The sequence below is a fragment of the Uranotaenia lowii genome, chromosome 2 (assembly GCF_029784155.1).
Source record: "Uranotaenia lowii strain MFRU-FL chromosome 2, ASM2978415v1, whole genome shotgun sequence".
NCBI lineage: Eukaryota > Metazoa > Arthropoda > Insecta > Diptera > Culicidae > Uranotaenia > Uranotaenia lowii.
Window position 1 is genome coordinate 299,611,747 of NC_073692.1, and position 25,379 is coordinate 299,637,125.

General features: G+C 37.4%; 1 protein-coding gene across 5 annotated transcripts in view; it reads left to right on the plus strand.

Annotated features, from left to right (window-relative positions):
- Window positions 1-25,379, plus strand: part of LOC129749089 (kinesin-like protein unc-104) — a 212,100-nt gene that overhangs the window by 148,002 nt on the left and 38,719 nt on the right. For 4 of the 5 annotated variants that reach the window (XM_055743946.1, XM_055743945.1, XM_055743948.1 and 1 more), the window contains exons 5-10: window positions 391-554; window positions 651-790; window positions 1,276-1,317; window positions 22,515-22,916; window positions 22,993-23,444; window positions 23,507-23,621. In XM_055743946.1, the coding sequence (XP_055599921.1) occupies window positions 391-554; window positions 651-790; window positions 1,276-1,317; window positions 22,515-22,916; window positions 22,993-23,444; window positions 23,507-23,621 (1,315 nt within the window). The remainder of the gene's footprint in view (window positions 1-390; window positions 555-650; window positions 791-1,275; window positions 1,318-22,514; window positions 22,917-22,992; window positions 23,445-23,506; window positions 23,622-25,379) is intronic. The other variant, XM_055743949.1, reaches the window with a different exon arrangement.

Consider the following 25,379-nt stretch of genomic DNA (forward strand, 5'->3'; position numbering starts at 1 on the left):
TTATTAGGTATTCGTTCGCAAAAACTTTTTCAATATCTGCCGATAAACTTTAAATAATGTTTATACATATTCTAATTTTATCAAATCAACTATCTCATGCCAAGAAAGCTTTCGCCGCCTGCATCACAATAAACTCACAACGATTTCGCAGAAAATGAAGCACTCAATCCACCCCCCACAATAACAAACACGAAAATGTGATTATCCAGCATCCTATCACTATCGCAGGCCCTGTTTACGCTTTCATTGTCATCTTGTGCATATCTTATTATTTCCAATCTTTTCACACCGCAATTTAACACTGTGTACTGACGTCAACTTTGCTCTCTCTCCCTTACCTCTACAATCTTTCTTTCGAAATAATAAAAAAAAACAAATACGCTGCCGCAGGCATCCAAGAACAAAAAGTCCAAAAAGGCGGACTTTATTCCGTACCGTGATTCCGTCTTGACATGGCTGTTGCGCGAAAATCTCGGCGGAAATTCCAAAACGGCCATGATTGCCGCCATTTCGCCGGCCGACATCAACTACGACGAAACGCTGAGCACGTTGAGGTAAGCTTTGTGTGTTTTCGGAAAGTTTTTTTACTCATTGTTTTTTATTGTTAATTTTTTTATTTGATCTAATGGTCTTTTCTTCTTCACGTAAAGATACGCGGATCGTGCCAAACAGATTGTCTGCAAGGCCGTCGTCAACGAAGACGCGAACGCCAAACTCATCCGGGAGCTCAAGGAAGAAATCCAAAAGCTCCGGGAACTGCTCAAAGCAGAAGGCATCGAGGTGCAGGAAGGTAAGTTGGTTGTTCCATCAATCCGTTCTCTGACCACCACCACCACCCCCGTCATCGATTTCAACCATCCAAAACAATCAGGAACTCATCGGTGTAGTTTCATTTTTCAAACTTGCACTTACCCCTCGGGGAGATCCAGGATGGAACCGAGCAATCCTTCCATTGTGGACCAACCCATTTTTGATTTGTTATTCTTTCGTTTTTACTCGGACCATCATGTATTATTTATCCGATTCTTGGTCTTTATTTTAGGTTTGATTTTTTTATGTTGAAAAAAACAAATTTCGAAATCAAAATTTCAATTGGTAACCCGAAAATTGGTACCGTTCAGGACTCACAAAATTACACTCTCAAACCGTTCGTTTAAAGTCAAGTTTCTGAAAACTCAATCGAATGAAAAATTCAAAATTCATAGCAATATCTAAACCGTTTGAAAAAAAAAACCAGCAGAAATTAAACACATGCAATATACACTTTTCCTGTAGGACCGGACGGTAAAGTGGTTTGTGAAAAGCGAGATGCTAATAGTAAGTAGAATGTCGAATGCTAAGCAAACACACCAAAAATAAAAATAAAACGTACCTACTATAAATTAATCCATACAGTACAAAAACGCATTTTCGTTCTGGTTTTTTTTGTATTGTTTCGACACGTACTTATGTTTTGTAGCTTCATGCTTTCATGTTTATCCGAATACATAATCCAAGAACATGTTTTAAGGGGGGTCACGATTCGTCAAATCAAATCGTAGATGAACATTGCTGCATTGTTTAAGTGATTTTTTTGTAACCTAATATGTTTTGAGCTTTTTGTTTTATTGTTCTGTTAACTTTTATTTTTTCGGACTGTGCGATTTTTGTAAACTTTAAAAAATTAACATATGTCGTGATATGGCAGATTTTTTTTTGTTATGAAGATTCCCTTTAACAATAAACACGGAGTTTCTGTCAATTTAAATATTTGTATGAGCATCGAAACTTCAAATCTATCATTTGGCTCGAGATAGCATCTTCAAAAGTTTTTTCAATTATGTCATAGGTTTCGGACGTGGATATCCCGAGTTTAAATTAACAGTGTAGAGTTATTCAATAAAACACCAGAGAGACACAAGAAACCGTCTTCTGTGTCAGATACCCCGCAGATGACACAGCCAGGTATATGGGAACGATTATTTATCCAATCAATTGCTTACATTCACTTTGAAAGACTCTACTCGAAAATCTTAATGCAATGCAACTTCTCCTCTTGACGGCTTACAGGCAAGGTTACCGAAAAAATTTTGTGTTTTTTGCAAAAAAAAAAAATACTTTCTGTGATTTTACCGAAAATTTCTGTGATGGTTTTCTGTGATGGAAACAACGTTAACTTCATTAAAAATTCATGAATTCGAATAAACAATCTCCAAAAATTTAGGCTGACAAATAAATATAACTTTGAAAATACGTATTTTATCAAAAAAAAGATCTGTGAAATTTGTTAATATTTCCAAAATTCTGTGTTCTGTGAAACAGATTCTGTGATGAAAATTTGCTCAAAATTCTGTGGAATTATAGATTTTTCTGGCATTTCGGCAACCTTGCTTATAGGCTTAGATACCTTTTTTCTCCTTGTATTAAGATCCATTAGGCATGAGTAGTAATAGCTCGTAAAAAATGCAGATGTGAAGGTGGAGAAGGGAGAAATCCTTGTTCACTTGATTGAAAACAATTCTCCTTTCAAGTAGCTGCCCAGCAGACTCAGTCGATTTGGGGTTATTTTTGAATTTATCAAACCCCCTATCGAAGTGATCCAAAAGTAGATCGACGAGCTCTCGAGTTTGCCAAATTTGCGGGAATAACCAGTTTGTGGTCAACTGATCGTGACCATGGCCGAGATTATGGAATTGATAACTCTAGTGAAGAGTAAGTCTAACGTCCACACGAAGGTTGAAGACAAGCTATGGAAAGAGTAGACGCTGTTTATCACAACCAAACTTGGCAACTGTCATCGTCATTAGTCAAATAACTGTGACTGTGAAGCCTCTTGGTTCGTCAAACTCAATTGACCCAGCCGTTTGAAGCTAAAAGAATTTCATTGTCAAACATTCACCAATCGCATTCAAACGATCGAAGACGAGAAAGAAAAGCGTTTATTATTATTGTTGCTCCTGCCAGCAAGCCCGTTTTCTCTGCCAGCAAGTCGTTCAATTAGTTGTACCTGCCGTCAGCAGCCGATCAAGCTTTGTCAGTCACTTTCAGGAGAAATTTGACCATGTGTATGCTCTGTCATTTGGTACGGTGCGGCGGAGGTCCTTCCAAAAAATAAAATCATTCGGGGGAGCCATTTTATACTTCCTAGAGCTTCTAATGCTTCAAGATTATGCAGAGTTCTTAAAGGATTGTAGGGTCACAAGGCAACTTAACTCCTGATTCTGCCTCATACGCTGCCTCCATGGACGAGAGTCTGATTTCCTTCAGCTCGCCCATAAGCAGCAGCTCCTCCAGCAAAGCAAACCACAACTCCTGTAGTTGTCTCGTGAGAACCTGGGCCACCAGGCAAGTCAGCATCTGAGAACTTCTTGAGCTTTCGGCCCTTGGCACCATCGAGTTTCAGCTTCCAGTCGCCAGTCCAATGGCGAATCACCGGAACGACTACTCCGTCGGAATCCACCGCGCAATGCTGCTTATCGCCTTGAGTCAAGATACGTGTCTTGTACCTTGCCGCCTCATCAGACTCAATAAAAACTTTACGTTCCGGATATTTCTTTGCTTCGGCAAACGACACTGGTTCCACTACCATTTGAGTGACCAAACCTGAACCTTCCGAACCCATCGGACTCCTCCTTCACGCACGAAGGATCTTCTGCCGACATTGCAGGGGTAAACTGCTCCTCCCCAGTAAACATGAATCGGCAGAGAGGTAACTCAAATCGACAAAGGGATCGTAACGATCTCTCTGGCCATTTTGCATCATCTAATCGGCAGAGAGGAACACACCATACGCGTGCCTTGGGTGAGTGCCACGAAATAATCTAAGACACGCCCTCCAGAGAAACACACGAACACAATCCGAATCGTGTTTGTATGTTCGAGACGCGAGTTTGCCTGCCTGAGAAGTCGACGGCTACGATTGAAAGCACACATATAAAAAACACGGGGATAAAATGCGAGCACACCGTACGATTGTACGATTCAAACTGATTTCGCATGTTCGCATTCGTATTCGTTGCCTCTAGGTATCTCGGCAAGACAAACCGAATCAGAATATTTGCGTTTTTGGAGTGTCGCTGAAATTTACCGTTCTATTCTAAGTTCGATGACTCAACTCTCAATTTTTTGCATGCTCTGTTGATTTCTGAGAGAACGCGCGAACTGGGTCCAAATTATCAAGCTCACAGCTTTTCATCGGTGCACTCACGCTTGGTAAACGCTAGCTTACGACGTTCATTCTTCCGGTGCCACTGCCTGGTGTTGAGAAGACTTAATTATCTGCTGAGTTTCGCACTTTAAATAGTCTCCACCACTTTCAGGAGGTACAAATCGCCTGACCGTGTGCCCTCCACCACTACTTTCCCTGATTGGTCACAAATGTCACAATCAAAACATCCGTCAAGGTGATTATCACGGTTCCACTGCAGGTACCAACACCAGTCAGCACAACCGTACCACATCCGGCAGACTTTACTACTGACTACTGAGTCATCCGTGAGAGCAACATCCCGATCACAATTTTCCTTGAGCAACGTAAACGCTCCTTTCTCGTACCACATATGGTTGCTGGCCTTACTGTCGATCACACAGCACTTTGGTCGTTTTCTCCAAGCCATAACCCAGTAAGCGCGTCCTCTCAAAAATCGACAGAGCATGCAAAAAATTGAGAGTTGAGTCACCGAACTTAGAATAAAACGGTTAATTTCGGCGACACACCAAGAACGCAAATATTCTCATTTGGTTTGTCCTGCCGAGATACCTAGAGGCAACGAATACGAATGCGTACAAGCAGAGATGCCAATATGCCTGATTTTTCAGGGATTGCCTGATTTTTCGAGGCTCTGCCTGACAACCTGAAAAGCCATTGAATTTCCCTGATTTTTCAAAAAATGCCTGATTTTTACGAATGTGATGAAAAATGGGTAGTAAGGAACTAAATTAGGTACCATTGCTGAAGTTAAAAAGCGAAAATGTGGCTGAATGAAACCAATCGAAAGATTCCCATTAATTCATATCTTAAAATAGGAATGAAAAGGAATCTTTCGGCTTTGATTCAGTAGAATTATGCAACCAAGTAGGCCCACAACACAGTAAAAATGTAGAGTGATGACCAAAAAAAAAAAAAGGTCATCACTTTTAGAGGAATTTCCGTTATTTATGTAGCCTGATTTTGCCTGATTTTTATTTCACCAGTTCCCTGATTATTGAAAATATATGTTGGCAACCCTGCGTACAAGCGAAATCAGTTTGAATCGTACTCTCGTACGGTGTGGTCGCATTTATCTCCATATTATTTTATATGCGTGCTTTCAATCGTAGCAGTCGACTTCGCAGGAAAACACGCGTCTCCGAAGAGAAACATACAAACACGATTCGGGGTGTTTTCATGTGTTTCTCTGGAGGGCGTGTCTTAGATTATTTCGTGTCACTCACCCAAGGCACGCGTATGCAGGGTTGCCACCTATTTTCAAAAAATGTCTGGAACAATTGGGCCAAAATATCTGGAAATGGGTATAAATGTCTGGAACATTGTAGTGTAGAGCTAGTCGGGGGAAAAAAAAGCCCGAACATCAAATTTTTCTGATCATTTCACCGACCAGTTCAAAAATTGATTCTTATTATCATTCCTTTTAGAAAATTCTCAAACTTGGGAAAATTTCCGAAAACCCAGTCACTTTCCGCGGACGGGACGCAAGAACGCGTGTTTTCATGCCACGGAAACACCAAGAAAAGAATGACACATGGCCGTTGGCTGGTCGCATTGTATTTGGATATGCTTTTTCACACAGCTCAGTGATGAAATAAGTTCGGGGCGAAATGATTCCAAATTCTCCCAGTATGCACGTTCGGACCGAGTAATGTCAAAATAGTAGACAGTTTTCGTCTGAATTCGGACGATTATGATTCAAATTTGGTCAGAGTCATTCTGTGGGAAAGAAAATTACTGGGCTGTTGATTAGAGCGAAGTGAGCTCGAACAATTCTACTCCACCCCAGTCAGTTAAAGTAGTCAATGACGCCAAAATAGATTAAAATTTAAAAAAAAACTTTGTCAATCAAAAAATGTCTGGAATTGTCTGGAAGAAATACTAAAAATCTGGAAGTCTGGATACAAAAAAAAAGTCTGGCCGGAGGTCAAAAAGTCAGGAAGATCCAGACAAAATCTGGAAGGTTGACATCCCTGCGCGTATGGTGTGTTCCTCTCTTCTGATGCAAAATCGCAAGAGAGATCGATACGATCTCTCTGTCGATTTGAGTTACCTCTCTGCCGATTCATGTTTACTGGGAAATAGCACTGCATTTCGCTCTGTTGTTCCCTTGGCTATCTGCGGCTCACATTTTCTCTTCTTGTCATCCACATTTGGGCAATCGCGTTCAAAATGCCTTTTTCTCGACACTGGAAACGTCACACTTCCGATTTCCACCCAATGGCTCTTTGCGAACCGAATTCGCTCTTCGGCCCTCTCGCTTCTCCGGATGAATCACCCAAACGTTCCTTTCGGCGTTCCCATTCATCCAAAAGTTTGGATTTCACCAGCTGGATTGTTAAATCCTCGTCCGATCGTCCCTCAAGCGCTGTCACTAATCCACCATACAATTCGGGCAAATTTCACAAAATCATCGGGATTTTTCAGCAAATTTTCCAGCTCTTACCCAGCCCTTTGCAGCCGATCAAAAAGTTGTTCTGTTTCACAAAGATGCGATTCCTAATTGTCACCTTTCCGCAGATTCAAGTTGCACAACTTTTTCAGCGCTGACACTTTGGAAGTCACGGTGCCCTTTTCGTGATACCTTCGCAAACAATACCAAAAATCACTAGCCAACTGGGATGCTTTTACCCAGCCTTACTAGTTTTCTTCAATGTAGAGGCAGAGCTGACCACTTCGCCATCACTGGTTCTGGCTTCCGCTCAGAATTCGACAGATTCCGAGGTGGACAGGTTCGCAGAGGAATCGGCGTTGGCCGCACGGAAAGCACCGGAAAGTGATACGATGGGAACGGTTTTACCCCGAGGAAATAAAACATGCGCAACTATTTATAGTGTAAATCTACGTTTAACCGTGAGAAAAGCAAACTTTGAACTAAACCGTCCGTTGCGCACGACATTGAAGCTAAACGAGACGATTACGCTATAAATATGTTAGCCACAAGGGGTGCACAGTAACCCATATTCTAAAGTCAGTCCACACTCGGCAACTTAAACTGCGATTTCGGTTGCTGCGACTTGTTTATGTTTAGGACATCTTGGTTGCTGATGTTCTCCCATACTTGTCGGGAGACTTGAGACGTGCATCTCATCAAATATAAACATAAACAAGTCTCAGCAACCGAAATCGCAGTTCAAGTTGCCGAGTGTGGACTAGGCTTAACAATAAAAAGATCTGCAATTGGGACGTTGCAATTCGGATTTTTTTACTCTGAAACTGGAGGATATTTTGTATTCACTTTCATCGACTAGGTCTTCCTGGAAGGTGTTTTGACTCGAAACTTTTGAGTAAAAGGTGATACGATCAAAATTTGGTCAAGGGAAAGCGCGTGTAAATAGGTGAAATCCAGAGGTCGGCATTAAAACGCTATTCGCTAGTTAGTCCGCTGCATTTTTGTTTTTATATTAATTTTTTAACTTTATTCCTGGAGAACTTACGGCTCAAAAAACTCCATCACATTAAAGAAAATAACATTTATCAGCATTCCAGTTTGAATAATTGCACCTAGTAGTGTTTGTTTATCCTTTTTTTCAACTGAAATCCCGTAAGAAAATAAATTTGTCGACAAAAAAGTAGCGGACTTATTTAGCGATTAGCGATTTAACGCCAGACACTAGAAAAAAGCATGTATCAGCATTCTTCCTTGACTGATTACTTGTGGTGGCGTTTGTCTATCTACTGGTACAAAAGTTTGGTGAAAAAATAAATGAAAACGATAATTATCTAACAAAAACGGAGCAGACAAATTAGCGATTAGCGCTTTAATGCCGATTTCACTGAAATCGTTTATTTAAAAAATCAAATTAAATTTCTTTTTCATGTTTAATTAGTATAAAATTCAGGAAAAATATTCAGTTAGGCTTCCGCTTTTCCAAATCCGAATTGCCGGGCCTTACGCTTAACCCCTGCCATCAGATTTTGTACAGCCACCTTGTCCACCTTCTTCGCCGCAGAAAGCCAGTTTGCCCTGAACTGCTGCTCGTCCTTAGCAGTTTTTTGGTCTTCTTTAGGTTCCGCTTGACAATAGCCCAGTATTTCTCAATTGGGCGGAGCTCTGGCGTGTTGGGAGGGGTCTTGTCCTTGGGAACCACCTGCACGTTGTTTGCGGCGTACCACTCCATGGCTTTTTTACCGTAATAGCAAGATGCCAAATGCGGCCAAAACAGTACGGAACAACCATGTTTCTTCAGGAAAGGCAGGAGACGTTTATTCAAACAAGCTTTCACGTAAATTTCTTGATTGACAGTCCCGGAAGCTATGAAAATGCTGCTTTTCAAGCCACAGGTACAGATGGCTTGCCAAACCAGATATTTCTTCGCGAACTTTGACAGTTTCATGTGCTTGAAAATATCTGCTACCTTTCCCCTTCCTTTTGCCGTATAAAACTCATGTCCCGGAAGCTGCTTGTAGTCGGCTTTGACGTAGGTTTCGTCGTCCATTACCACGCAGGCAAACTTCGTCAGCATCGTCGTGTACAGCCTCCGGGATCGCGCTTTGGCCGTCGTATTTTGTTTATCATCGCGATTTGGAGTCACTACCTTCTTGTAAGTCGATAGTCCGCCTCGTTTTTAGGCTCGATGCACGGTTGTAGACGATACACTCAGCTTATTTGCGGCATCTCGGAGAGGGAGGTTAGGGTTTCGCTTGAAACTACCGGCAACTCTCTTTGTCGTCTCAGCGGCTTCCGGTTTTCGATTTCCCCCCGATTCAGACTTCCTGGCTGTCGACAAACGTTCCCCAAACACTTTAATTACATTTATAACGGTTGATTTGGCAACTTTTAGCTATTTTGCCAGCTTTGCGTGCGAGAAGCTCTGATTTCCGCGATGCGCGAGCAAAATTTTGATAAGCTGCTCTTCTTCCTTGGACGGCATTTTGACAACTGAAGAGTTAATTCCAAAATCAAAATAGGAGCAACATTCTACACACACACACCTTTAAAATGAGGGGTGTTCAGGTTTTTTAAATGCAAAATTGAAAGAAATACGTCAAGTTTATATCGACCAAATTTTGACCGTATCACCATTTACATCATCTTCACCAGCGTAGACTCAAACTACTCGACTAATGAGTAATTATCTGAGCAATATTGGTGTAAATTTGAGTTCATTCCTGGTCAATGAAGAAATGCAAGACAATAGCTTTCGTAAGGTAATTAGAATTCATTCAGATAATTTGACAAAAAAGTTAGTAACCATTACATTACAAGAATATAAACTCTCCATCAATGAAACCACACTGATATAATCAAGAATACTTTTCTACTTTTTTCTTAAACGCTCAACAGTATGTCTATACAATCATATTGTAAACCTAATAGTGCCAACAAATTGACAATATGATTGATGTATCTGCCTCACTATTTGAGCAAAGAAATAAAATACATGATTGATTTTTAAATTTCATAACAGTTTTCCGAAGCACAGCTGAATTTATTATTTAGTTATTGTCTCTAATATTGTTACTATTTGATGAGTTTTCATTTTTTCTTTATTAATTTATTATTTTGTGTTCCTTTATTTGAGATCAATGTTTGTTCGCCTAATATCTTAATATTTATCGAAGTCATCTTATCCGCATTGCTCCAAACCAGGGTTGGACAAAAATCGGTACACACAACAATGATCGATTCGAGTCATTCACTCATGTTACCTTCGTTCAATTAAGTCTGATTTTTCGTATAGTTTTCAGATTTCGAAGTCAAAATTTTTGCTTAGTATTTCGATTTGGCAATCCAAATTATTGGCATTCTTTTCGTGATTTCGGACCACAAAAAAAAATCATACCGCGGTCGATACAAATTTTTGAACAACCCTATTTGTAATTAACGCTGTAATCTACCGACACAATTAGAATGACGTTGTTTTTGATTATAAGTTTATTCATTTTACAATATAAACAATACCATCAATAGCAATACATATCCCATTACGCAAATTTTTGATCATTTGGTTGCGTCAGTTTTTTTTAGTTCTTATCGAGGATAACCTTTTTCATTTCCGAAAGAGGAGTTGGCTCTCTCTGTTGTCCACACACTTTATGTTTATTTCATGACGCCTTAAGTGTTTCTTGCGGTTTACCATATTATTTGGTGTCCTCTTATCATCCAGCCTGTGGGTAAACAGGTTTCCCGTTACGTGTTGTACCTACTTGTTTTTCCTGTTTTGTTCCCTCATTCTATTAGGTTATAAATATCCGCCCACGTCCGATAATGGGATTCCCATGCCTTCCCACACGCTCTCACATACATCTGAACACTTACAAAAGCCCAAACATAGAACGTCAGCTGAATGCCTGATATAGTCATATGTATGCTTTCTTGGCAATTTCCGTTCGGCAACCCCATTGCTCTTCCGTTGCCTGAAGCGTTTTTTGTTGAAAAAGCGCATCTCTTCATCACACGTGCCCTGATTTGGGTAGTGGGGGGGAAAGTAGGGTTATGTCGCTACATGTCTTCCATACACTCGAGCAGTAGACACAAAACTATTCTACATCGTATCAACATCCATATAGTATCAAATCAAGTGTTGCTATTCAGCCATATGTTTGCTTATTTAGCAAGCACATCAACCACCCCCACCCCCCTTAGCATATTATGTTATACATACACACAGGAACACACAAACACACCCTATACAATTATCAATCTAGCTTTCTGTATTGTATCTACAACATACCCATCGGAGGTTTTCCGTTGCCGACCATAGCATTTCATCCAGCAGCAGCATCAGCATGTAGATATCTAAAAGCGGAAATATGTTGTGGCGGCAAGCGCAAAACCTCAAATTTTGCACCCCAGGTTCAAGGATGGATACCCAAATGGTTGGCGGTTACCACCCCACGATAAGCGGTCACAGGCATGACCTATCCCTGTCATCAGGGCAGGGTTTTCGCGTCGCAATTTTGCCGTGGCGCTAGGTCAGTGAGTCACTTTTTTCATCGCACTTTAGTGTTGAATTGTTTTATTGAAGTGTAGGCGTATTCTATCATTTAACAAATAAGGGGATTTGACAAACTCGCTAAGTTAGTCAATGAAAACTGAACTAAAAGCCAAAAAGTAAACGTGAATAAAAAAATTGTTTTATTAGAACCATTTTGGATACATAAATAGATTTTTAGGAGTATTCTACAAACGCATAATTTAAAATTTCTCCGGGAAACATGACTGGATTGAATTTAAACATTTTATAAAAATTATTTAGCTCGCTCATGTGTGCGTTCAATGAAAATAAAAATCAGAACCAAACCAAATTGTTTAGATAATTCAGAAAAATCTATTCCCTGCCAACATTTTCCATAAATTGGATAATGTTTGAATACATTTCTTTTTATATGGTCACCGAAAAGAAGGTCAAAACAAACTTTTGTTTTTTTTACGGAAAATATCCTCAAACTTTCAAATAAACGAATTGAATTGTATACACAGCAAAAAAAGTATTGCTTTATTACATCAAATACCTGCACATAACTTGAGTCGCAAATGGTACCTAATTTAACATTGTCTTGATGTACCCGGCTGTTTGGAGACAAATAATTTGTTTCGTACCGCTGATCCATATGGGCCAAATTTCCTAAAAAAGGAAAAATAATGAAATTTGTTTTGAAGCAGTGGGTTTGCTTATATTTTTAATTAATTTTGGAAGTACTTACAAGCCAAACAAATACAGCTGAGGTCCATAATCCGTTTCTTTATTTTTGAAATGAAATCAAATTCCAAGGTCAACAAAGGAAAACATTGACTACTTGATGCGATATCACATAGAAAGTTTTGATATTACACTTCACGACGTATTCACGTTGTGTACATCATTTAGATGTATTATTGCAACAGAAATACGTAATCCCCAGAAATTACATCGTCCATCGTTACATTATTTTTTGCTGTGTAAGTTTTTTACTATCATAACAAGTGAAAGTTCCACGAAATACTGTGAAAATTACTCTTCTTCAAGTAATGTGTGTGTGTGTTTTTTTTAACAATTTCTGAAGAGCATTTTTGCATTATTTTCTCACTGTAGTTTATTGAATTTGTATGGGAACTAGGATTGTTCGATCTTCTGAAAAAAAAAACAATTCTGTTGAATGGTTCCAGGATCGATCCACATAAAACATCGAAGCGGAAGGATTAATCTTTGCAAGATCGATCTTTTAAATTTGTGTTTAAGAGGGGTGGTACTTGAGGGCTGCTTCATGCTGCAGAAAGTTTTCAAAACGACAGGAAATCTCATCTATTTGATGAATATCAATGTATAAGCAATAAAAAAATGTTTTCAAATTTAACATCGGAATGTTTTACTTTTCATTACTGTTTTCGACATATCAAAAAAGAAAAATCATATGTATTTCTCCAAACGACTTACTAACAAAGTCAAATTATAAGCGCATTAGAAAAGAATAAGTCTAAATATTGTAACTTGGATGATTAAAACAATTAAATAAAATTAATGTTAGCTCAACCAGAGAACATGGTACAGGTACGTATTCAGCTATCACCTGAAAAGCTAAAAAAAATTTAAATTCTTTAAGCAATGTAGATATAAAACGCTTTATTTTCGAGTTTAAGCTATGAAACTTGACTTTCGAAAAAAAAAACTTAATTCTTGTTCTGAGTAAAATGCTATAGATGCTTAATTCAAAGCTGAGTAAGCTTTCAAGTGTCAAGTGTCGCTATAGTTTCATAGAAATCGTTGGTTTTAATGCAAACATGGAAAAGTAAAATTGATGTGTCTCGCTTGGATACAAGTGGATACAGACAATTTTACCTGCATCTTGAAGACGAAATCTTTGACTTTAATTTGCATCTAAAGCGGGCTGCCCGATGTTGCCCGGTATCGGGTATTTGTAAAATTAGACTTGAAAAAGCACTATTTTTGGTAATCTTTTAACATATCTTGGCAGTATCATATTTCACAAACTTAAAATGTTCAACAATGTGGTGTATTTTAATAAGATAAACAAATTTGTGCAACATATTATTAAGCTTAAAATTAGCTGAAAAAAGTTATTATCAATAAACTGATTTATAGAGGTTAAGTTTCATATTTAGCCTATAGCTCGGACAGTAATTATTTCAGGAAATTGACATCTGAGACAAAGTTATAGAAAATTTGATTTTTAACAAGTTTGTCTAAGACATCAAAGAGCTGAACCTAGAATTGAGAAGTTAGAAATTTTATCTCACTTGTAGGGGGATTAATCAGAGAAAAAATATTTTTATATTATAGAACTGATTTTATTGAAAAACTTCTCCGAAGATACCAATAACCTACAATGTGAACTAAAAAAGTTATAACCAACGATCACGTATTTCGCATTTTTGACCACTGTGCATTGGTTGAAGTTTTCTATTCTAAAAATTAGATAATATCCAGGAAAATCTGAGCAAATGTCAGACAATTATCCAAAAAATATAAAACAAAAATGATGAAAAAATATTTGAAATTCTTTTTAGTCGAAAGCATAAGCAATGTTCAATTCGTGTTCAAAGCGCCCGAATATAAATTTTGGTTTATTTTAATGAAACAAACTTTCACAAAACCATTTTTTTTTAGAAAAATTTAAAACTACACTCAGAAAAATACTGTTACACATGCCATAAGATTCTCTTATGAAATGGCGCCATAAGAAAAATCATTGAAATTCATAAGATTATCTTATGATGCGAATGAATTCTGCAGACGAACACCTATTTCAATGAGAGGTTGAAAAATTTAAAACAATTGTTGTTAAAAATTTATTTTTTTGTTCGGCTAATTTGTTGGAATTACATACATTATGGTCACCACGAGCAGGCACGGTTCCAAAGAATTTGTTCGGCAGCATACGGTCCTTCGACATTGGGTTTTTCCCGGTCAACAAAAGTAAACAAAAAAAATTAATGTTTTCAAATATGTTTAACGATCACAAAAATTAACTTAAATTCAAACTTACCCTTTAGAACAATAAAATTGATAATTCCACTACTTTGTTTGACGATTAAAAATGACTGATGAAATGAATGTGTTCATTATTTATCCTCAATGCCATTTCTTCTATTTTTCAAAAGAACTAGCAATAAAAGGGTTCATAAAACGTATCCTATGGAAATTATAATAAGAATTTGCCTGAGCCTAGATTGGAGAATTTTGTTCAAGCTTCCCAGAAATGTGAATAAAACCGAGCAAAATCCGGTCTTTTTTTACAAAGTAGAACAATCTAGAATACTTAATATAAAGATAAAAAACGTTTTCTTTGAAATAGTATCGATTATATTAGTGTTAACATCAATAATGAAAAGTAGTCTTTCGGATGGTGTAAGTATCGAAATTTTGCACGCACGATACTGAATATAAAAGTCTCTGGAATAAATAGAAATATAACTTCTAAAGATCGAAAGATCGGATAGAAAATAAACCGATTTAATCAATTTGTCCAAGGCTAAAGAATCGATCCAATAAATCGAAAATTCGATTTTAAAAGTTCGATCTCGCAAATGTCAATCCAAGATCGACTTTACATCTTTGAAAATAACAAATTTTCAGTCATAGTAGCTGATTATTTTATACTTCATTCCGTGACCACCAGAAACTGTTTCTAAACAAATATCAATATTGCAATAAATGTTGAGTCTGACTCCAAAATGTAAGTTAATTAACACCTACTTAAATGTTTTGTTATGGTTAAGTTTCTCCACTTATTCATTCAGATATAACTGGCATATGTAATTACGGGCACTAAATTCATATCGCCTGCATAATAAGCACTAGAGGTCAGCCAAAATGCTGGGTCTCACTCTGCCACTCGAGTGACGTGACTTACGAAACTTCATATCGTTTTGCTGGCTTTAGGTAACAGCCTCTCTAGCCTCGAAATTGTTGTTCGGTGATTAATTAGGCTTTTAAAATTATTATTTTAAAAAAATCTTACAACATTTATTTGTAATACATATAGTTTCTGAGAATCTATATATATAAAAATGAATTTCTGTCTGTCTGTCTGTCTGTCTGTCTGTCTGTCTGTTCCCTATAGACTCGAAAACTACTGAACCGATTCACGTGAAACTTGGCAGGTGGGGGTATTGGAGGCCGGGGAAGGTTTCTATTATGGTTTGAGACCCCTCCCTCTAATATGAAGGGGGGAGGGGGCCTTTCATATAAAAGTAAAAGTCTTCATAACTCGAGAACTGATCAAGCAAATCAAGTAAAACTTGGCATGGGAGGGTATTTGGGTACGAGGAATGTATCTAAGAATATTTGGTACCCCTCCCTTTTTCCAGTGAGGAGATATGAAGGAGGGAGGGGGTCTACCTTACAATTTTTAACATAACTGGAGAACTAATCAAGCTAATGGAACCAAATTTGGCATAGGAGGGTAGGGGAATACGAGGAATGGTTCTATGATTATTTCAGACCCCTCCCTCCTTTCAGTAAAGATACAGGAAGGAAGAAGGTAGCTTTCATACCTTTTGAATTGCATAACTTGGAAACTATTTCGATCAAATGAAACCAAACTTGGTTTGGAAGTTTATTTGGGTACGATAAATTGTTCTTTGAATACCCTTCCCTCCTTCCAGTGGGGAGATAAAAAGTAGGGGGGGGGGTCTCCATTACAATTTTCAGCATAATTGAATAGCTAATCAAGCAAATGGAACCAAATTTGGTGTGGGAAGGTATTTGATTACGAGAAATGTTTCTATGATATTTTGAGAACCTTCCGTTCTTCAAATTTTAAAATCTTAAGGGAGGAGGGTGCTTTCATACACTTTTTACATCACTCGGGAACTTACCCATAAAATCAAAACGAAATTTGGTTTGTAAGGGTATTTGAGCACATGGAAAGCTTCTGTAAATATGTGGTACTACTGCCTTCTTCCAGTTGCGTGATAGGGAGGAGAGAGGGGGCTCCTTTACCGTTTTTCGCATAACTTGAGCAAATGAAAACAACTGTGGCATGGGAAAGCATTCGGATACGTAAAAAGGTAATTAGCTTATTTGAGACTTCTTTCTCCTTCAATTGGGGATACAGTTAGAGAAGACGGGAGCTCATATACGATTATCTTGCATAAACCAAGCACTTATCTAACAAATGGAACTAAATATGACATGGGAACAATCTAACAATCGAGCAAATGGATCAGAATTAGGCATGAGAATGTATTTGAATACACGAAATGTTTGATCTTGATCCCCTCCTTCCAGGTAGGGAAGGTAGGCAGCAAGAGGAGCTCCGATAAAAATTTTATGGCACAACTCGACAACTAATAAAGCAAACGAAACAAAATTTTGCATGGGAGGGTAGTCGAGTACAAGAAATGTTTTTTCGGTGATTTAGCACCCCTCTCTCCATTCAGTGGAACGATATAACGGAAAGAGGGTCACTCATACATTTTTTTTAAATATTTTGATAACTAACCGCGTAAATGGAACCAAATTTGCATGGAAACAAATTTGTGAACGGGTAATGTTGTTTCGATGGTTTGAGACTCCCTTCTTATTTTTTTAGTAGCTCGAGAGCTTATCGAGAATGACGCCATATATGACATGAAATCGTATTTGTATACAAGAAGAGTTTTTGTAATGTTATGAGACCTCATTCCTTTCATTAGGGTTAAAGAAATGATGGAGGAGGTCACTCTCACAATTTGTATAATAATTCAAGAACGAATAGGTAAAATAAGTGTCTCTTGATGTTATTTTGTTACAAAAAACTTTTTTAGGATAGTTTGAGACCCGCTCTACAAATAAAGAGACAGCGAAGATTCCATACATAAAAAAAGTTTCGCATAAGCTATAAATTTATGAGGCAAAGAAATCCAGAGTCATAAAAAGGATTGAAACACGGATTCAAAAATAAATGAATTAAGATAAAAAAAATGTTGCAATTTTATTTTGAAAAAAACATTTTTATGATATTGAAATTGAATTTAGAATTTTGTGCAAATAGATGAAAAGTTAAATAACTAGGGACCACAAATTTCAATAACTTTTGGGAGGTGTAGCAAAGCACACCGGGTCAGCTAGTGGTTAAATAAAGTAGACTGAAACGTAAAACTAGCGAATTTTTTAAAAACATCACCGAACGAAATCAACAAAAAAACCCTAAAAAATTAAATCCAGCGGTGGTCTACATTGTCGTGAACGAAATTTCTTTTCTGAAACATTTTCTGGAGTCAGGTCAAAGAAGTGAAATTTCGTGAGTCACGTCATTCGAGTCGCAGAATAAGCCCCAGAAGTTCATTGGCAGAATTTTCCTGTGAAAGATTTCTTTGGAAGACTCCATGATACTTCGGAAATCTCTATCCAATTGATATGATTCTAGATTGGAATTTCTGCTAGGCAAGCTAAATTTGGATACGAGGAAATAGAAAAGAAAAATAAATGAAAATATTGAAAAAGTACCTTTCCACAAATAAACATTAAATTCATTTTTAAATTCCTATCTAAGAAGAGGTGTATAAGTGATGAGCCTTTTTCGACACTCGATAACTGAAAGATGGAATATTTAAATCGTCAATTTATGTTTTATTTGGGAACCAGGATTAGAACCGGTTGCCGGGATCTGCCACAAACGGAAATGACCAATAATTAACTGTCCCGGAAATGGACAGTTAAGTAAAGGAAATGGGAGATGTTCGTTGTATTATGTTAGGTTTGCGGGGTAATCTATTTAGTGGCGTGGATTAGACATTTGCACATGAAAAATAAAATGATGCATTAGTTGATCTCACTATTAGGAACCTTTGAAAGAGGTTGTAAAATCTTCCCAGTAGCTCAAGGCGAGCATCATTTTTATCCTTTTGATTGATTACATTAGTAACACTCACTGCTGGACCCTGCGTTTTTATTTAGACTTGATTCTGCTTAAACTTTGAAAATGAAGAGCACAACTTAACCAATCTTATACCATATTTTTTTATGCCGAGTGTTGCACTGGTGCTGTCAAACTGTTTGTTTATTTGGACAGTGTTGCACTGGTTTTGACCTGGTGTTGCACTGCCATCGGGCGGTAGTGCCCCGAAAATTTTGTCAGTGTTGCGAGAGAGCGTGTGAGTGAGTGAGGTAGTAATACACTGGCGAAGATTTGTGTTTGTTTTTATCGGATACGTTGGAACACTGAACGAGGGGAGAAAACAAATACGGTATTAAATTTCATTGTTTAAATTATACTTATAACATCAATATTTCAAAAGCATCCTTGATCATTTGAGAATAGGTAAAGGGAATTACTAGGCAATGTTGCCACTAGATGGAAATGTAATTGCTTTGCGAAAAATATATCGATTTTTGTTCTAAATAAGTGTCCTGTCTGTAATCTGTGCTATGTACTGTATTCGAAAAAAATGCAACACTTTATTTTGTAGATAACTTTTGAATGCCTGGATGGAAATTGATGAAATTTTCTGTGAAACTACCAAGCAACGTAATGTTCACATGTACAAAATTTGGTGACGATTTGTTCAGTGGTTTTTTAGAAAGGGTCCAATGAAGAAGAGCATCGACTTTTATTTTTAGGCGGCACGTGCGTTATCTATACTTCTATACTACTATACTACACTATGAACCGTCCTTTTTCCGAATCAAGGATTTTTTTTTGTATGATGTTATCTATTTCTTGGAGCTCTCCTTTCAAATTGACTCAAGATTATGTATTTGTTCGAAGTTATGACAAGTTTAGCTCATTGTCCTCCTTCTGAAAAAAAAACAACATCGCTGATTTATTATCACTACACCACAGTTTTCTCATAATGGAATAAAAGGAAAACGGTCAAGATTAGAGGCATTGTTCTTGTATATTTGGCATTTTATTGTGACGATCATTATTTACCACTAACGGATTTACAGCTCTTACAAATTGCTAGCCTTATTGAAAACTAGTTAGCAATTTTTTTTTAACTTTTTCTTTTTTATCATCTCTAGAACATTCTTCAGGAAAACTTGTCTTCAGTCTGTTGGAGGAGACAGAAAGAAGAATTGACCTTTTTTACCACTTATACAAACGAAATGTTCGGATTGCGCTTGATTAAATCTTCATGTCCTTTACTTTCATGGAATCAGTCGTCCTCACTCTTATTTAAATTTTAACCACCATTTGATTCCCTTGTTACAACAATTTATAACATGAACTTTGGTCGAGTAGTGGATTTCCAGCTGTTTTTGGGTCTCTTAAAAGAACTTTCACAGACTGCCCAAAAATTTTGGTCTATTAAAATATTTATCATACCCTATCTCAAAAACCATCGATCTGGACAGATCGTCACCAGATTTGGCACATGAAAACATTCTGTTACTATGTAGTTTCTCTGAAAATTTCATCAGTTTCCATCCATGCGATCAAAAGTTATTCACAAAACAAAGTGTTGCATTTTTTTCGAATACCGTAAACTGGGGGATCTTTGATCTAAATACTTTCTATGAATGAAATAAAGGTAATCTTATGATAATTCATGAAAAAATTTAAAAAAAATATTTGTCGTTTTTTGTGAGAAAATGTCTACTTTATTCTCGGAATCTACCATCGGTGGGCGCAAACTTTTTTCAGTCATGATATTCATCAGTTTTCCCAAATTAAACTTAGTTCAATCTGTATTTTAGGTGGCTGCATCCTCCTTCTTCAATTTCAGCTTTTATTCGGTTCAATATTTCTCTTTTTATAGATACTAAGGACAATTTATACAGCTACAGCTGTTTCGAAATTAACAAAACTTGATTATCTTGAGCCACTTAAAAGCGTGTTTAATAGAATTTCTGCTGGAAAAATCTGTCAATAATGAAGTAAAACCATCATGATATTGAACTTAAAGTATAATCGATATATTCTATCGTAGGTTGCGAAAAGTACATACAAAATTACTCTTTTTAGGCTTTTTAAAACAGCGAAACCCAAAGTTTTCGTTTGAAAAATTGCTTTACTTTTCTCCAGAAACCGATCTTGGTAAATCATTATATTTTTTAACAAAACAACCAGCAAATAGGACATACTTTAATCCACAAGGGGCCTTGTCACGAGCACGACATTAGCATAGGATAGGATAGCATAGGATTAGCACGACACCGGAATTAGTTTGAAATCGGGTTTTTTTTCATAAATTTTGTCTCATAGCCTCGGTACCTGCTATACAGCTACGAGCTCTGGAACTAGCAAAAACTTGTTGTTTGAGGTTAGGTTTGAATGACTCACAACTAGGCAACACTTTCGGGTTATCAGAAAACAAATAATTTGAAAATTTCAGCAATCTACACTTAGTTATTTGCTTATTAAAAATTAAAAATTCTGGTACGAGACTTGACTTCCCTGATGACCCTTGTCCGTAATTTCCTTTGTGGACATTTTTGACAGTGTTTGCATACTTTTCCACCATACTCATACACAGTAATTCTTTGAATAATCAACTGTTTTGTCAGCTATCAATTTGATAATGATGAATTTCGAAGGAGACTGTGCAAAATATTTTTTTTCTTTTTCTCTTGCATCGTAAATATCCAGAAACGCGTGAATTTAAAATTTTGAAAAAATTGGTCTAAAAATGCTGTTTAAATTTTGAATGTCCGATAACTAATTAAGGGGGGAGTAGAGTCTAACGGGTAAAAAACACCATTTTCACGAATTTTTTTTTAGAGCTGTCGTTCAAACAAATGTATTCAAATTTTTGCATTATACAAAGCATTGTTAATAGAAAATTTAGTAATTTTTTCGTAGAAAAATATTGAAAAATGAGCCGGTGACGGAGCACTTCCGAGGATGCCTTTTAGAAAACAGAATTTGCGGTGGACACTGTATCTCAGCACAGAATCATCTGAAGTAAAAAAAAATCAGAGCAAAATATTTTTAATAGATGTTTTTCTGGACCCAAACGATTTAATTTAATTAAAAAACAATTTATGAAATTTGTGTGGCTGTTTGAAGTAAAAACTACGATTTTTCAAGAAAAAATCCGCCATTTTTTATCTGTAAAATCTCCCCAAAGTAAAAAAAGAAAATCGCTGGGGTTTAGTATTTTATATGTAGAAAATATGTACTAAATTTGAAAAGAATCGGTGAAGTAGTTTTCAAATGACGATGTCCACTGACTTAAAAAATGTGCTTTCGAGAAAAACGCGTTTGAAGTTTCTGCTCTAGAATTCTTGCAGTATTAGATAAGAGGAGATAAAGGCCTATAATTTCTACAGTTTTGCTTCGATAGACTTGAAAATTTGACACAACATTCTTGAAATGTTTTACAATAAGAAAATAAAAAAAAATCGATTTTTTGAAAGTTACTCCCCTCTTAATGAGCTATCAGCAAAAGAAAGTGTCCCATTTCCAAAAGAACTAAGCTTCACTATTGCTTGAGGATTAACCTTTTTGAACATAGCTATTCATGTTAGAGTTAGTGCAGTAAGGTTATGTTTTTGATTAAAATTTTTTATAAAAAGTTAAAAGAATAACGTTGTGTTATAAGAAAATCATTACATTTGCTTTTTTTAAGATAGCTACTAGTTGAAGATCTCGCTACTTATACCAGACTTCACAACCGTGTAAATCTTCCAATCTCTAGTGCCAAAATTACATCAACCGATTTCTCGACCCAAAATACCCACCAAACATTTTACGGAAAGGATAAAAATATGAAAAATAACGAAATCAAGCTCTCATTTTTCAAATAGCTTCCACGCAGAGAAAATAAATAAATCTTCTTTGCTGTACGATACCAACTGTTAAAAAATACTTTTAAGAAATAGAAAAATGCAATGGAGGGTTTGCAAATTGCAAATTTGTTGTACAGACAACAAATATTCTTATTAAAAAGAAATTGCAATAAGGAGTTTTTGTTAGATTTTGTACTTTTTTGTGAGAAAAATGTTTGTCAACATTTTGTTTCATACGACATTATGAAAGCTGACGCGAGATTTATAGATCAATTATATAAATTCTCAATTTTTTTAATTTTAACGGAGGAATTTTAATTATGTGTTCTCAAATGTCTGTTTTTTTTTTAAAACCAATTATTCTCGTATTTAGATTTTATTTGAGCTTATCTAGGTGGTTTTGAACAGAATTTATTTGCACACACAAGAAAATTTATCGTATATCGAATCAAATTATGATAAGTAATTATTGAAACTTTATTTTTAACAAACTGCAGAAATCTCTCTAACGACTTCCAGAATCAAATAATAAAATATGAAAAGACTGATTTTCTTCCATCGCAAAGCGTATCCATCCCTGCTGAACCTGGGGTGTAAGATATCGAACAGTATTACTTTCCTTAATCCAACCTTTTCTTTCGCCATTCGGTATATTTATCAAGTCGCCAGGCTTATCATCTGCTAAAATTAACTTCCATATTTTTCCTACCCATCTCGTCTTGCAGAGGATGACTGCATTAAGCTGGAGAAAGGTGATGGCTCCGTTGAAGGCAGCGGCAACGGTGAAACCGTGGGTTCCGGTGGCACTGGCGATGGTGAGCTGGAGAAGAAAATCTGCTCCCCCAACAGGCTACGCAAACGTACCGGTTCCAGCACCGAGATGGCCGTAGATCAGCTCCAGGCCAGCGAGAAGCTGATTGCCGAGCTCAACGAGACATGGGAGGAGAAGTTGAAACGCACCGAACAGATCCGGGTGCAGCGGGAGGCTGTCTTTGCCGAGATGGGTGTTGCAGTCAAGGAGGACGGCATCACCGTGGGCGTCTTTTCGCCCAAGCAAACGCCCCATCTGGTGAATCTGAACGAGGACCCGACACTGTCGGAGTGTCTGCTATACTACATTAAGGATGGTAAAAATAACTGACTCAAGTTTTCTTTGTTGATTCAGCTCTGATTATATTACTTTTTCTTTTTACAAAACAAAAGGCTTAACGCGGCTCGGAACATCGGAGGCAAACGTTCCGCAGGATATTCAACTGTCGGGTTCGCACATCCTGAAGGAGCACTGTGTGTTCGAGAATAAGGATGCTGTCGTGACGTTGGTGCCGCACAAGGATGCGTTGGTTTATCTTAATGGTCGGAAGCTCGTTGAGCCAGAAGTGCTGCAAACCGGGTCCCGTGTCATTTTGGGACGGAACCATGTGTTCCGTTTCACTCACCCGGAACAGGCCCGGGAGAAACGCGAAAAAACTAAGGATGTCTGCGAGACCCCGGGCACCAACGGTGAAGTTGCCGACTGGAACTTTGCTCAGTGCGAGCTGCTCGAGAAGCAAGGTATCGATTTGAAGGTGGAAATGGAGAAGCGTTTGTGCGCCCTGGAGGAGCAGTTCAAGCGTGAGAAGTTGGCCGCTGATCAGGAGTTTGAGGAACAGCGCAAGGTGAGTTGGTTGTTGAGAAAAATGATCGCTTGACTTATTTAATATGTTTTCTTATTTGGCAGACTTACGAGGCGCGTATTGATGCCCTGCAAAAACAAGTTGAGGAGCAATCGATGACAATGTCAATGTATAGCAGCTATAGCCCAGAAGATTTCCACCAGGAAGAAGATATTTTCGGTATGTACCCTATAGATAGTGAAAACACCAGGAATCAATTATACTAGCTGATTTTTTTCTTCTAGAGTTCAAATGATTATATTCGTTGAGATCAGCCTTCAAGATTGGGTCAGGTTTCTTTTCTTTCAGGGATTTTCATCCTGTCGGATGATTCATTCCTAGGCCTGGTTCAGGTTTTTTTTTCGAGTATTGCCAAAAAACTCTGAAACGTGTGCTGATTGAGATGTATAAAATTGTTTCTTGTCTTTCCATTCTGCTGATTTTCCCTAGCCTTCCAATACAAGTGGCAGCTAGTTTCTGCACGTATTGATGACGATAAAAAAACGTCCTTTCAAGATATAAGACAGAATTATAGAGAATGTATTCTTCCTATTAATATCATTGATAAGTTCCTGCCCTGCCTAATGTTGTTTTTTATAATTCAATTTGAAGAAAAAGTCTCTCTTTTATTCGAGAGGTTAATAAGGCCCTATAAACCGAATATCGAAAACACTCTTAATGTTGATATGAACCTACTGTGAACTGGTTATGTGATGATTGAGTATCTTCTTAAAGCTTGCTTCAGCTAGAATTGGAACAAAAACAATTGCCTGTATTTCAGTAATTTATTATTGACTCGTTTTACTGGTTGTGCTAGACGCGAAAACTTATACACGATGAAAAAAGGAATTAAATTTACCTTTTTTGTCGATCGGTTCCGGGCTCGATGTTACCCACCTACAGGAAGATGTCCGACTGACTAGATGAAGGAAAAACACCAATTCATGTTCATACTAACCAATAGTATTCGTCGGAGGGTGGTCGGGTTGTTAAATATTCGGTTTGAGCAAGTTGAAAAGCGGTGATATGATTGACGCTTTGCGTACACATTTTTTTAACTTAACCTTATCCCAATTTATATGATGATTAAATTCTGTCGCGTGGGCTGCTACACTTGATTCGTTGATCCTGCTGTTATCTACTGCGTTTTTGTTATCCTTGATGATTGTTCTGAATTTCCGTCTAGTTTGACCAATATAGACGGCCGGGAAGTTTGACATCGAATCTCATGAATTCCAGATCTCACTTCCGGTGGCACTTTGTCTTTTAAAGACACCAGTCGATCTTTCAATGTGTTAGAACTTTTGTAAGCCACTTTCAGACCATGTTTAGAGAGAATCTTACGGATGCTGTCTGTGGTGGGTGGTACGGCAGGCTGACTCTTTGGGATTCATCTCTTTCTGGTTTGAATGTGGTTGCGTTGCTGCGGTGCTTTTTCGTTTCATATTCTCGGAGGATTTTGCTGACAAATTCTTTATCGTACCCGTTCAATTTCCAGCCAGCAAATTTTTTTGCTTTTCTTGTTCGAATTCGTGGTACGTAAGGTCGTAAGGCCGAATGGTCCTAAGATCGAATGGTCGTTAGGCAGAATAGATGCTTGGCCGATGACATATTAACACCTGTCTGCATGTTAGCCCGAATGGCTGTTAGGCCTAATGGTTGTTAGGAAGAATAAGGGGCGAACACGAAATTATTGCGACACATTCAACAGGGCATAACTTTGTTTATTATTGTGTAAAAATCAACCAAATTTTGCACACATTCTCATTGATGTGTATTGTTTACATGCTGTCAAACTCGAAGTCGTGTTTTTCGATTCAACGAAAATGGAGGTGAACCAACGCAAGTCGAGAAAACAAATTCTGGAATTGTCTGACCTGTCGCACCGGCAGTTGGGAAAAATATTGAACATTCTTCAACCGTCTCCAGAGTGTTGAA